The sequence below is a fragment of the Nilaparvata lugens genome, chromosome 2 (genome assembly GCF_014356525.2).
Source record: "Nilaparvata lugens isolate BPH chromosome 2, ASM1435652v1, whole genome shotgun sequence".
In the NCBI taxonomy this organism is placed as follows: Eukaryota; Metazoa; Arthropoda; class Insecta; order Hemiptera; family Delphacidae; genus Nilaparvata; species Nilaparvata lugens.
The window spans coordinates 11,197,626-11,212,780 of record NC_052505.1 but is presented as its reverse complement, the minus strand read 5'-3'; the positions used below and the strand labels follow the sequence as shown (position 1 = coordinate 11,212,780).

Below are 15,155 nucleotides of genomic sequence, written 5' to 3'. Positions count from 1 at the left end.
TCTGTGTGTAGCCTACAGTATTCGCCTTGAAGTAGTAAACATAGCACTCAAATTTATGTTATTTTTTTACTTTCCTTGCCCTATTACCATAGGAAAGTATTGCTTTCCGAAAAAATTAAGGTACCCCAATTTCTAAATTTCTATACATTTCAAGGTCACCAATACAGACCAAAATGTTGGCGAAAATGTTGTCAAAAACAGGGGTTTTCGCGATTTTCTCAAAAATGGCTCCAACGATTTTTATCAAATTCATAACTAGAATAGTTGATAAGCTGTATCAACTGTCTGTCACAAGTCCCATATCTGTAAAAATTTCAGTAGCTCCGCCCCATCTATGCAAAGTTTTATTTTAGTTTCCCAATTATCAGGCTTCAGATACAATTTAAACAAAAAAATTAAGTGGAAAAGATTGAGCATGAAAATATCTACAATTAATGTCTTGTAACATTTTCACCTAAAATCGAAAATAAGTTCGAAATTCTAGAAAATGTGATTATTCAATTGCAAACTGTTTGCAACTGTTGATTCTATTAAATCATTCACTATGAAGAGATAGCAGACTTCGTGTGTCTCCAGCGTATTGTCGTGTCACCAGCTGGCTCAGACCTTTAAATAGTAGACTTGAAATGCGCGTGAACACTAGCGTCAGGGGATCAATTTTCATAACGGCAAGTAAAGTTGTGTGAGTGCTCCACACCAGATTTTTCTTCAGGGCTTCTTTTGAATATAAATAAAGATATAAATCTGAGTAGAGTATCAGTGAGTATCACTAAGTAGTATCAGTGACTTGACAATGGCATTAGTAGCCGAAACATGTCGTGACGAAATAATTTTAAAAGGGTACTCAGATTTATATCTTTATTTACACTCAAATTTATCTATGGTTTAAAATATACTATTCAAGAACATAGCATGTTATTAGAGAAGGAACGAAGAAGAATCCAATGCCTACCAGTGTTTCTGCGTCCAATGGATTGGGAAGGCAGCTGGTGAGTGTGAGGGGCTCCGCCCCCGGTCCCCGCCCCCGCACTGCTGTCCGAATCAGACATAAAGACTGTGCTGCTGTTTCTGGAGGCGGCGCCGCCTCCGCCTTTCCGCCCCACTGGAAGCGTCTGCTGCGTCGAGATGCACGAGATCTCTTAACACACACAACACTATCTCACAATCCATGAATTCACCAAACAACTAATCATGAACATAGAGTGATCTGTGACATCTCACTTCTAATCATCTAATCTTGTTAAATTCTAAATTTGTGCACTTTTAAAATGGTACAAAGTTAGTATTCCAATTACCTACTATACTCTTTACAGTAGCATGTTCTTTCCAATGCTCCTCCTTTATGCAGACGTGTCCACCTTCATAAGGCCATTTCCATGCAGTAATGACCTATTTCTGTGTGGTGTATTATTATTTTTTGAATCTTGTGAATTCCTCTCTAGTTGCTGTTTATTATTATTTTATTGTGACTTGAGTTGAGAAGTCTATTAGATTCTCTAGATTCTATTAGATTAGTATTTTTTGTTTTTCAACTGTAGGCTCTTTTATAAAAAACGCCTAAGGTACCTACGGAGTTGTTTGCATAAGTACTTGATATTTTTATCAATATTTTATGGTACTGTTGTTCCAGTAAAGTGAGCAGTTAGCTGTTTTGCTTCATTATATTTTCTATAGTGTGGTGCACATAATACCTATGTTTATAATTACATATTTTAAATATGTTTATTATTGCTGTTACTCTGTTCATTTTTCACTTGTTTTGTACATTATTTTTACACAAAAATAACTTAAAATTATTGTTATCATTAATTCGACAAAAATAATTCAAGTTTGTTTCAAATTCAACTATTCAATCTATATATATAAAAGCGAAATGGCACTCACTCACTGACTGACTCACTTACTCACTCACTCGCATAACTAAAAATCTACCGGACCAAAAACGTTCAAATTTGGTAGGTATGTTCAGTTGGCCCTTTAGAGGCGCACTAAGAAATCTTTTGGCAATATTTTAACTCTAAGGGTTGTTTTTAAGGGTTTAAAGTTCGTCTTTTAGCATGTATATTCTTCTTCTCCCAATCTCTTAATTATAATTGAAATTTCCATATCATATGTTATTATAGAACTATAATCTAGATAGAGTACCTCTTCGAAACAGTTGTTAACTGGCAACTAAATTAATAATTTTGTCAGGTTGGCATTAAGTTGAGTTGACTTTGTTAGGTTGGCACCAAGTTGAAGATTTAAATGCATTTATCGCGGAAAAATTGATTGGGCACTGCTACTTTAATCCTGGGAATATTATATTACTAGCAGTCAGGCTCGCTTCGCTCGCCATATCCGTTTAGCCAGCCGTTTAGTCTGGCCCCTGACTGGATTGTCCTAACATATGATAAAAATGCCCAAATGAAAAATGCAGGCGAGCGAAGCGAGCCTGCTGATCTCATTCTTGGACGATCCAGTCGGGGGTCCAGGGGGCTCTGCCCTTCGCTAGACGGATATGGCGAGCGAAGCGAGCCTGACGGCTAGTAACGTGTATTATTATTTATTAATCTATTATTTTATTCCTCATATTATTGTGGTAGCTGGTTGGTATTCCAAAGGTACACACTTGAAAATAATCTTATTGGATAAAATGAACAAGCTCTAGGTTCCGTATTTGGTTTTCAAGAGTATATTAGTTTTCACTTAATGTCAAAGTTCTTTTACTACAAACTCTCAAAACGGTTGAGATAGAAGGCATTTTTTGTCAAATGCCACAATGTGAATTTATAATTAAATTTGATTATTATTTTCGTAACATACATTATTGAAGGATTACGTGGTGCTTTTTGCGAATCGCCCATGATAATTTCATTTATATTACTCATGTATTTTACTCTTTCATCCGACCACGTTCGTTAATTATAATATTAAAAATCTCCCTCCCCTCTCTAACTCGATCGCCTCTTTTCAAAAACGGATATTTTAAAATAGGTACCGCAAAATACTCTTCATCAATATCATGATGAGAGTTTCATATAAATGCAGAATCAAAAATGACTGTACAGCCTGATTTTGAAAGCATTTGTACGCACTAATCCGCACTATCCATCTACATTAAACATTATGATATAAAAACATTCTCAAGTTCAAGAATCTCCAAAAGTGTAGTAAGGTATAGTTTGTGAAGATCAATTACCTAGACTCAGCGCATCTTGTACAATTTTGCTGGAACTGGATTTGGAGCGACCTCTGGCGTAGTGGTAGTCCTTCATGGGTCTTCCCTCGTAGCAGTCGTGCTGGCTGAACGTCTGGAACTGCAGCGAATGAGCTGCCGCCTGGTTAGGCAGGCTGAATGTTGCGTAAGGACTGATTTCATAGTCACCTGCAAAATCAACCAAAAATTAATAGATGAAAAACATATTGTAGAAATCCAAGATGAGAATGGTATTGTCTCAATAAAAACCCATATATAAGATTCATAAGTCAGTGGAAATTATGGGAACGCATTGTTGTCTTCTATTGTGCAATAGCTATTAATTGATATAGCCGTTAAAATATAGCATTGATCGAAAAAAAATTAGGCTATTTATTCATTTATTGACACAATTTATTATAAACAATTCATTGAAATTATTATGATAAATTATCTATATTAGGCCCAGAATTGTTGAAAATAAAAAACAATAATTAAGTTTTAGTAGGCCTATATGCTTCTTGAAATAGGTAAAAAAAGGACTGACAGATGTTTAGACAATCATTTCAATTTGGATTAGAATTTTCATTTGTTAAATTTGAAAAGTTTTTTATAAAACATAGCGGACTCATTTTTCGTAATCAAAATAATAACAACGTAATCAAAATAATCACGTTGTAGTGCTCTAAAATTCAAATTATTTATTTGCATTTTCATTCATATACATACATTATTTTTTACAACATGTTATTTTCTGCATTATTGTTAGCATTCAATATCAACATTACCAATTACACAAAATTTTTACATATCAAGTGTTGGCCATCTTATGACTTATGACTTTCATCGGTGAGGAGACCGCATGATGAATATGTGACAAAATATCCACCTCAAAGCTCCACCTCAAAGCTCCACCTCAAAGCTCCACCTCAAAGCTCCACCTCACTCTGTAACCCAATATATTATTCATGGCTGATTAACTCAAGTCTGGAGGCGCTTCATCACGAGAGTGATGATTCTCACTGCTAATTAATGAACATTAGACTGCCATGTCGATTCAAAACAATCATGTTTAAAGGAAATTATAAATTAAGATTAAATGAAAAAGACTAAGAAATTGTCAAAAAACTACAGATTTATTGTTATTTATAAAGACCGGTTTCGGTTATTACATCATTGTCAATCTCTGATCGATAAACCATCTCAATCTCTGATATCACCATTGTCAGTTTATCAGAGATTGACAATGGTGTAATAACCGAAACCGGTCTTTCTAAGTATCAATAAATCTGTGGGTTTTTGACAATTTCTTAGTCTTTTCCATGTTATATGAATAATTACCAAAGTATCAACTTCTCAACTACACACAAAAAGTGAAAAATATAAATTAAGAGTTCATCATGGAATTTTAAATTGAAGATTATTTCTATGCGTATTAAATTCTAAAATTAAATGTAATGGCTGGTTTTTGTAAGAATTGTACCTGAGTTGTCGTTTGTGATGCGACCACTCTGGTTGTGACTCAAATCAGTTTTATGAGACGGCGGAGACAGTGAATGCGGAGAATGGTGGCCCTGCTGATCGAAGTTCCTCTGGTTTTCCAGCTCAGCTATGCTTTTACTATTCGATGTTTCGGCTGCTTTATACCCAGTATATTGTCTGCTCAAACAAAACACAGAAATAGTAATATTCATCACTTAAAGTTCATAGATTCGGAAATTAAATAATTTTTTCAATAAAGTGTCCTCCACTAATGATGTCCTAACAGTTCGATCATGATATCAGACAAATTTGATGGTTTCAAAAAGATTCTAATTTTTAAATAAATTGTCCTTTACGAATTGTTCATGATGCCACACAGATTTATTAGGTTCGTAATATTTTTAGTTGAGTGTCCTTTAAGAATCACAAAGAAAAACAAAGAAAGTGAGATGTATCACTCAAAGTTCATAATTTCAAAAATATTTTATTTCACTCAAAGTTCATAATTTCAAAAATATTTTATTTTTTAAATTGGGTGAGTGTCGTCCTCTACACATCTTTGTTACTGCTTGATATCACACACATTTGATAGTTTAAAAAGATTTCAATTTTTTGAGAAAAAGCAAAGCAAGTACTGATTTTTTAATGACATTTTTCAAATAGTATAAACATGGAGAAGAATGTAACAATTGTTTTAGAAATATCTGTTGAAGATTGTAATTATTTCAAGTCTTGATCTTCCCACAATAAAGTTTTCAACTTTGAACTTTTACTATTAGCCTACAACTATCTTTAGACCATTCTAAACAATTTAGTATCTTTTAAATTTCCATCAGTTTGAAAGCAACGTATGATACACAATAATTATTCTTCTCTTCACTCATGTACCGCTAGATCTGTGGATTAGGTGTTTCATTCGATGCTATTGATCACTTAATTTCGAGAATTTTGGAGATTCCCAGAAGAATTTTCAAAAAGAATAGTGGAAATGTACGGTTTCATCACACTGATAAAAAAGTGTTGAAAATACTGTTTATATCGTACTTGAATTATGAAGTTTTACCTTTTTCTTGAGAGGACGCAGGCGCACAAAGTGAGAGCTATTGTACAGAAGACGCCAGAGACAACCGGCACCATTATGTTGAGGCTGACCAGTGAGTGGGTCGGCTCCTCTGGGATCAGTTCCAGTGGAATCACTTCTGCAATAAAAACATGAAATGTCATAAAATTAATTTTAGCCTAGGTTAATCTTTAACAAAAGTTGGTCAAATAGTCAAGTCAATATAGTCATGAAAAAGGGGATGTGCTTGCAATATTTTATATTGTAGTTCTAATTTTCTAATATATTGTTTGGATGCATATAAGAGGAGTCCAGAACAAATTTTTGCATGCAAAGCTTCCTTAAGCTAGATACAGAGTGGCCCAAAAACCTCGTATTTTTTGTTCATTTTCCAGTTTTTAGCTATATCCGCCAAATCCAGTCATGAGACAGAAAAAATTGCTCCTGCTTCTTATATTTTGGAAAACTCTTAATTTTTAGCTCCAACCTTCAGTACCGTACAGATTTCATTGTCCTCACATTGAGATTTCGCACAATATGATATAAGTTCATAAGATCATGTTCTATGAGAATCAACCGTTAAATGCACTTATTTTAGTGGAGAGAAGCGCATAAGGAAACCTCAAAGAACAAAATTTCAAACAGTCATAACTTTTGACACAATATGATCGGATCTCACTCGGATCTTCTCGGCTCGTCAAGGCCGTCAAAATCATGTATCATAAATCGTGGCGATTCGACTAAGTCTGTACGCACCTTTTATTAGCTTGACTTTATTATCTTTACTACCTATCTATAAACATTGTCTCGATATTGTATCATATCGTGTTTGTGATGGATAGAATTTTATTTATCTATTTATTCAACTTAAGATCTTGAAGACCTTGTAGAATCGGAAACGAGACGAATAGGTTTATAATAGCGAGTTAGAAATTTTATGTTTTGAAGTATTTTATTGGATAAACCAAGGATACCTTGGCTATTATTTTTTTAAAGTTGTGTTTCTTTCTTTCTTAATTGTTGTATGTTTTCCAAATTATATTTGTTATTTAATATAGATGACACATTCATGTACCTACATTAAAATACACATTGTATATCTTGAATTTAGAGATTGATTGATTAAAGGTTATAATGGTTGATTTTTTTCTTGAAAACATAAAATTTACTATAAACAATCAGCTTATTATCACATTGAATCTACTTGTTTATTCACCTCCAGACCTAGAGCGCGTGGCGAAAACATACTCATGTCTGGCACTGCCAGCGTCGGAGAAGACTACCACCTGCAGGTGATACTTGGTGGCCGGGGTGAGGTCAACCAGTTGGATGTCCTCGTGAGGACGCAGCTGGATGTCCTCGTGAGGACTCAACTGCATGTCCTCGTGAGGACGCATGGCACCGCCTCCGAACGTCTGCCAGTGTGCCTGGCTGTGAGCTCGGTAGAACACCTGGAAGTGCTGCACTGGGCAGCCTCGCTCCGGCCAGCTCTCCAGGAAGATCATCGCCGAAGTCGAGTTCACCGCTATCAGATCGTCTTGTTCGGCCACTCCAGGAACTAGTCAATAACAGAGTTAACCTATTCAAGTATTCAGAGATTTATAATAATTTATGTATTTCATTATCATTATCATTTATTTATCATAATACGAGCAGGTGAAATCCGCCACTGTAAGGTCCAGAGCAAAACACAAATATATTGAATTATGGTTTTGTAGTTCCATGCTGTGAATTGAAAGTATTATCATAGAGAAACAATAGCGTAAGTAGATATCCCATGGTATAGGGAGTTTATGTCGTAACTTTTACTGTTATCTCAAGCCGATTACTGTCGATTGTTGTCGATTTTTACTGTTTTGTTGGGGTGAGAGTGTATGAACGGTACAGTATGAGAGACTACCAGTGTCACACAGCTTCAAGGGAAAGAACTACGTGGACTATCGGCTTGAGATAACAGTAAAAGTTACGACATAAACTCCCTATACCATGGGATATCTACTTACGCTATTGTTCCTCTATGGTATTATCCTTTCAAATTTATCTTGAATACATAGCCTACATAGCAAAAATTTATTTAAAAAATTGAAGCACTATCTATTATTTATTTATTTATTTACTTATTTATTTATTCACGATATCACATCGGAAACAACAGGTAAATGACCCAAATATGTTTCCTTAACACAACAATAATTACAGTAGGCTATACAGTTTAATCAAAACAAAAAAGATATTAAAAATAATGCTAGAAAATGAAAAAAATACTTAGAAAACTAATACTAAAACATTTCTTAATAGAGTTGATGGTGAAAGGGTTGGTGAAAATGAATTATGAAGTGATGAAGGAGAGGTGTTATCAATAACGATGATAAGAGAGTATGCAGTCTTATATGAATGATGAATGATAAGATGAGGGTGATTATGATAACTGCCAGCAAAGAACTTTGAAAAAAAGGGGTAAGTAAGAATAAAATGAGTTTGAATGGGCTAATGAAGGAAAACTAAAGTCAAAAGAGTGATATTTTTGTAATGATAGAAATATTTGTGAAAATTGTGGCTGCTGATGTATGAGTATGTGCTGATTATGAGTAAAAACCTCATTATACAATCTCAGAATATGTTCAAAAATGAAGCACTATTTATTGGAAAAGCCTTATACGATCTCGAAATATGTTCAAAAATAAAACACCATTTATTATACAATCTCAGAGTATGTTCAAAATTGAAGCACTATCTATTATAAAAACCTTATTATACAATTTCGGAATATGTTTAAGAAAATACTTTTTCTGCACTCCAGATTTGCAACATTACAACACAAAATAGTTGGTGGGTTATATGGAGGATTAGTGCACGAAAACAAAAATTAAGTTGGTAACAATGACTGTGGTTAGATTTAGATAAGAATCATTTCAATGGCTACCCTACATGTATGATAAAATCCCAATCTAGAAATCCAAAACAAGAATAATGTTTATCTAAATCATAATTAAATAATAACTTCTCATCATTCAATAATAAATAATGTTTATTTTCTATTGACAGTAATAATTATTTCAACTTCAAGCAATGAGAAATATAGCAAACACACATTATGAAATTCGAATTTTCAGGTTAAATAATTACCATTCGAAATCCATGTCAATAAAATATCATTAGAATATACTACAATAAAATATTTTCTGTTGTCTATGTTATTTTATAAATATTTTTTAGTTTACTTATAGTATTTTTCGGTAATTTTAGTTAACCTTAAGTCTAAATATCTGAATACTGTTTTTAGCTGGATGAAACGAAGTTAGGTACGATTCTTCCCGCTAGGTCGCGCGCTTGTCGGTTCAGCCATCCCAACAAGCTGTTGGCGTGTATTTTGAATGCAAATTTTTTGTTTTATCTGTATTTTTTCTGATTCTTGAATGAATAAAATGAGAACTTTGGCTGAGAATTTTCAACTTCAATTGGATTATTAATTTTTAAATGAATTAAGGTTGTTATTAATAACAGCATCACACACACAAACATTTGATGGATTTCAGCCATCATTTTATCCATAATTACCCACTTTTCATATTCAATGGTAACTGTAGGAAACATTTAATGTTAAATACGTGCGCAAAGTTCCTCTGCTGCACTCAAGAAGCCATTCTGCCTGAGCCGTCTTTCAGTGCAGCAAACTGTCACTTTGCGCACTATTTGCACAAATAACTATTTATCATTTTGAGATAGTAATTTTGAGGTTTAAGAGTTATTATTAGTTGATTATACTCTGGTCGCCCCAGGGCACCATAATTTATTATGGGTGAAGCGCTTATCTGACAATTCCCTGGTCAATGGACGGTGGCTAAGAATATACTAAACTGAACTTGCTAACTGTGCAAGTTCACAATATAAAAAATGAATTGAATAAATATACAAAAATAGATGAATAAATTAGCCTAATCATTATTTTTGTCAAAAACTTCATCAATCTCCATTTAAGTTGTATGAGTTATTCTGCAATAGAGAATACACTAAAGAAATTCAAAATGTATAATTCTATGGAATGCACTTATTTTTGTTGAAATTTTATGAATACATCATGATTCTGGGCTGTGAAGTAGGAATTTGAACAATTGAATTGTACCTTCTCCTTTAGTGGTTGCTCTGACAGGGGCGCTGGGTTTGCTATTGCCCACAGAGTTGGTCGCCTGCAGCTCAATCTCGTAGGCACTTCCACACTGCAGTTTGTCCAAATTGTAAGAGCGGCGATCCTGTTCCAGAGGTAAATGCTGCCATTCCTCATTCTGTTTCCTGTAGCTCAATATGTAACCTGGAAATTTCATTTGAATTTGTTCAGTTTATTCTTATTAAGTTACATGATACTTATATCCTGCATTGAAATGATTAATGAGAACTAATTCGCCTTTTTGTATTATGTATTTTACTTGATTCATGTGGTTTCCAGTTTGGATCTTTCTAGTTTTTATTGTTATATGTATGACACTTTCAACGTTTTTGAATGTGCAACTTATTGAATAAAGTATATTTGATATGATTTGATTCAATCTATCTGTTATCAAGCCAAGAAACATAGTCCAGAAATGGACACATCCATTGATCAAATAATTTGTAATTTGGAGAAAGTGGGATAAAAAACTGAAATTATAATATCACAAGTTTAAGAAATGAATACTATTGTGAAACTTGTTGAATGGAGACTTTTATCACACATTTTCTGAAGATGTGGACTTGGGGTGAAGAGATTCAATACATAATTAGTACGGTATATATAGAAAGTTTTCATCATTACAGAAACAGTTTTTTTAAACTTGAATTTAGCTCCTGTATGGAAGAAGATATTTCGATGTTCTATGATTCTGATGAGAAAGAAATCAAATAATATTTTGACGAAATAAGAATAATTGGTTCACAGTTTAAAAATAGAGAAAACTTTATTTTTCAACATTAATCCAACTTTTCTTGAGCTTGTCAATATCATTGGTGAGAAATTATGAGTCGAACTCCTCTACTAACAAATAACTATTTATCATTTTGAGATAGTAATTTTGAGGTTTAAGAGTTATTATTAGTTGATTATACTCTGGTCGCCCCAGGGCACCATAATTTATTATGGGTGAAGCGCTTATCTGACAATTCCCTGGTCAATGGACGGTGGCTAAGAATATACTAAACTGAACTTGCTAACTGTGCAAGTTCACAATATAAAAAATGAATTGAATAAATATACAAAAATAGATGAATAAATTAGCCTAATCATTATTTTTGTCAAAAACTTCATCAATCTCCATTTAAGTTGTATGAGTTATTCTGCAATAGAGAATACACTAAAGAAATTCAAAATGTATAATTCTATGGAATGCACTTATTTTTGTTGAAATTTTATGAATACATCATGATTCTGGGCTGTGAAGTAGGAATTTGAACAATTGAATTGTACCTTCTCCTTTAGTGGTTGCTCTGACAGGGGCGCTGGGTTTGCTATTGCCCACAGAGTTGGTCGCCTGCAGCTCAATCTCGTAGGCACTTCCACACTGCAGTTTGTCCAAATTGTAAGAGCGGCGATCCTGTTCCAGAGGTAAATGCTGCCATTCCTCATTCTGTTTCCTGTAGCTCAATATGTAACCTGGAAATTTCATTTGAATTTGTTCAGTTTATTCTTATTAAGTTACATGATACTTATATCCTGCATTGAAATGATTAATGAGAACTAATTCGCCTTTTTGTATTATGTATTTTACTTGATTCATGTGGTTTCCAGTTTGGATCTTTCTAGTTTTTATTGTTATATGTATGACACTTTCAACGTTTTTGAATGTGCAACTTATTGAATAAAGTATATTTGATATGATTTGATTCAATCTATCTGTTATCAAGCCAAGAAACATAGTCCAGAAATGGACACATCCATTGATCAAATAATTTGTAATTTGGAGAAAGTGGGATAAAAAACTGAAATTATAATATCACAAGTTAAGAAATGAATACTATTGTGAAACTTGTTGAATGGAGACTTTTATCACACATTTTCTGAAGATGTGGACTTGGGGTGAAGAGATTCAATACATAATTAGTACGGTATATATAGAAAGTTTTCATCATTACAGAAACAGTTTTTTTAAACTTGAATTTAGCTCCTGTATGGAAGAAGATATTTCGATGTTCTATGATTCTGATGAGAAAGAAATCAAATAATATTTTGACGAAATAAGAATAATTGGTTCACAGTTTAAAAATAGAGAAAACTTTATTTTTCAACATTAATCCAACTTTTCTTGAGCTTGTCAATATCATTGGTGAGAAATTATGAGTCGAACTCCTCTACTAAAAAATAATTATTAAACTATTATAATTGTTATTAAACTATAGATAATTAATTAAAACCTGATGTTAATATAAACAGTAGCAGATGTTTTTGTATTGTCAATATTTACATGAGCAGAAGTCTTCGGTGTGTTTTACAGAATTGAGCTTTGTATTTTCGTTCAATAATAATTACTTATGTTATATTTAATGACATTGTAAAATAGTTCAAAATGTATTTTATACTCCGACAGTGTAAAATTGCTCAATACCTACATTTTTTATGACCTGTTAACTTGAAACAATACAAACTACATTGATCTAATTACTCTGATGAAGAATATTGTTTGAAATAATAAATTTATTTATTATTGACCATTATTATTTAGTATTGACTTACCTGTAAGTGGACTGCCACCATCACTGACCACCTTCCAGTGCAGAAAGAGGGAGTTAGTGGTGCTTTCAGTGACGGCGAGGATGGGCGGGACAGGGGGGACCATCACCACCACCTGGTAGGCCACGTGGTCTCTGCCGAACACATTCTCAGCGTGACACGAGTAGTTGCCAGCCAAGCTCAGCGTCAGAGGCCCCAGTTTGAGACTCCTGTCAGCCAAAATTCTGCCATCCACAGAAATAGTATTTTTCAAAATATAGCAATATATTGAATATAAAATTAGAATTCATCACTTGAATTATATAGCCTAATTGAGGATATAGCTTCAGTAGTTTTAGTATTTTCGAGATATTAAATGTGCAGGGATCCCGTGAGCTTCAAGAAAATATTGAAGATTCATCTTCTTTTTTAGAAGGCTTACTATTCCAAGAATGAGTTTTGGGAGGACGTCTGACCTTCAGATGAACAGATAGACAGATTATGACCACTGCTGCAAGGCTTCTAGTGGAATTACTGTTATACACTGTTGTAATAATAGATCATGGAAAACAAAATAATCTAGATAATTCACAAATTCAGAGAAGAAAAAAGAGAGACCTGAGCACTTGGATGAAAAAGAAATTTAACAATTTCAATTCTGAAAATACTTAGAACTACTGAACTACGAATTACGTAATTATTATTGTAAAGCCACGTTCACACCAACATTGTCAACTGAGATTTCAACAAATTCAGTCAATTTGTTGTAATTTTCTTAAAAAACTCAATAACATTTAACTTGTTCTCTACAGAAAAAAATTGACAACTTTTTTGAAGAAAACTATTTAGTGAGAACTAAATTTTGTAGACAACTCTTACAACATATTTATTCTCTTGACAACTTTAACAAATCTGGTGTGAACATTTTGGTTTGGATTTGTATTTTGAAATTAATTAATCTGATAAATCCAAAATTATTGTAGTACATACATTTTTTGGACTCAAAATAGTGTGTGAATTAAGTTATTATTTACATAACCTCTAGACCGTTTATTCCAAATTAAGGTTTAGAGCAATTTTGGTCGAATGCCTGTTGTTTTTACCTGCATTGCATCTATTGTCTATGGATAAATGAAAAAAACATGGCTTTAAAATAATACCTACCTATCTAATTGATTCGTAGTTCAGTAATATCAAGTATTTCAATAATTATTGAAGTTAAGTAAAATTATTGAGTCAAGTTTAATTAATAATAAATTTAAGATTATTATTGGAATTGAGTTGTGAAACTCACAGTTGTTTGCTAGGGTCAGTGGGAAGGGTGGCACCCGTAGGACCCCACCACGTTCTAGTGGGAGCAGGCAGGCCGACCGTCTGACAGCCCAACGTGATTTGTCCTCCCGCCTTTCCAACGATTTTGCTCGAAAACGACGCTATCCTTGCTGGAACTGTACAACAAAAATCAATATAAAATACATATAGATACGGAGACAGTTTTGTGGTCTCATAATACGTAATTTCGAAATGATAAAAATTATGATTTTCAATAAATTTCTGCAAGTGTGGAATACACAGAAATGTAAAAAATAATAAATCTGACACACTATAAGCTAATTTCTTTGCAATATACTCTTCATGGAAACTGTGTCCAATATTAGTGACATGAAAAATCATGGACCAGTCTCAGGAAAATGTTGCCTTATGATTTTATATTTTGAAGTACCTAATAAATCACAAATAGGTACAGTTTAAAACGTCGAAACTCTTGTTTGAAGACTCCTAATTGATAAGAGTTGATCAATAAAGCTGAAAACTGTTCTCATTCAATAAAATTAGTAGAATTGATGGTGATGTTGTGAAATCTCGCCATAATAAGAGAACAAGGATATTGTCAAATTTCACTAAAAATTTATTAAACATTTTAAAACAGTAGCATGGTTTCACGTTTACCAACGCATCATCAGCTGTACTGAGGAATGAGGATACAGAAAGCTCTCATTCACATTCACATGTTCTCATTCAAATGAATTTGATGGGAATTGGGGCTACAAAACTCATAATTCATCATATCTTAATTACCTAGTCAAATGAGAACGAGATGGAGTCGTTGATCATTCAATTATCCAGTTTTATGAATAAAAAAATAACGTACTCTCACACCTTTAGGCTGCTTATTGAGTCAGTGGAATTGATCAATTCCATTTCATTTTTTCTATGATACAAAACCAAAAGAGAATAGCTTGAATTATATTTGTACTTACCCCTTGACAAAGGAGTCTGTGACACTTTTGCACTGGGCTGTCCCTCTCCCACACTGGTGGAAGCTGTCACCCAGAATTCATATCTATTGAATTCCTTCAGCTTCCTGCATTCATGGGAATGCTCTCTATCACCAAACACTATTTCATTGATCACATCCTGCAATACAATAGAAATTGAATTTAACAAAATTAGATCCTTAGTAAATACAATTTTATTCATTATCATTGTGACGTATCCATCAGTCATGTAAGCTTACATTTTATGTACGGTACGGTATGTTTTGAGTGAAAAGTTTGATTTATTGATACAGCTTAAGTTCCAATTCCAATATTCAACTTCCAAACCATCACCCAAAGACAAACATGATCTGATATCATTAGTTCAAGGTTCCTATATTCAAAAGCCATAGAAAATTATATTTTTTTATTTATTCTAGATATTACAATTCACTTAATTGGATAGAAACACAGACCAACGTCCAAAACGTCTCTTATTCC

At 33.2% G+C, this 15,155-nt stretch overlaps 1 protein-coding gene across 2 annotated transcripts in view; it reads right to left on the bottom strand.

The window, feature by feature from the left end:
• LOC111049969 (Down syndrome cell adhesion molecule-like protein Dscam2) overlaps window positions 1-15,155 on the bottom strand; it is a 244,556-nt gene that overhangs the window by 3,639 nt on the left and 225,762 nt on the right. For both annotated transcript variants that reach the window (XR_005570419.1, XM_039420535.1), the window contains exons 21-29: window positions 14,658-14,814; window positions 13,691-13,844; window positions 12,421-12,641; window positions 11,158-11,343; window positions 6,937-7,278; window positions 5,724-5,859; window positions 4,662-4,837; window positions 3,182-3,367; window positions 953-1,138 (exon numbers count right to left, since the gene is read on the bottom strand). Coding sequence is in view for 1 of the 2 variants with exons in the window: in XM_039420535.1 (XP_039276469.1) it covers window positions 953-1,138; window positions 3,182-3,367; window positions 4,662-4,837; window positions 5,724-5,859; window positions 6,937-7,278; window positions 11,158-11,343; window positions 12,421-12,641; window positions 13,691-13,844; window positions 14,658-14,814 (1,744 nt within the window). In the remaining variant the exon portion in view is untranslated. The remainder of the gene's footprint in view (window positions 1-952; window positions 1,139-3,181; window positions 3,368-4,661; window positions 4,838-5,723; window positions 5,860-6,936; window positions 7,279-11,157; window positions 11,344-12,420; window positions 12,642-13,690; window positions 13,845-14,657; window positions 14,815-15,155) is intronic.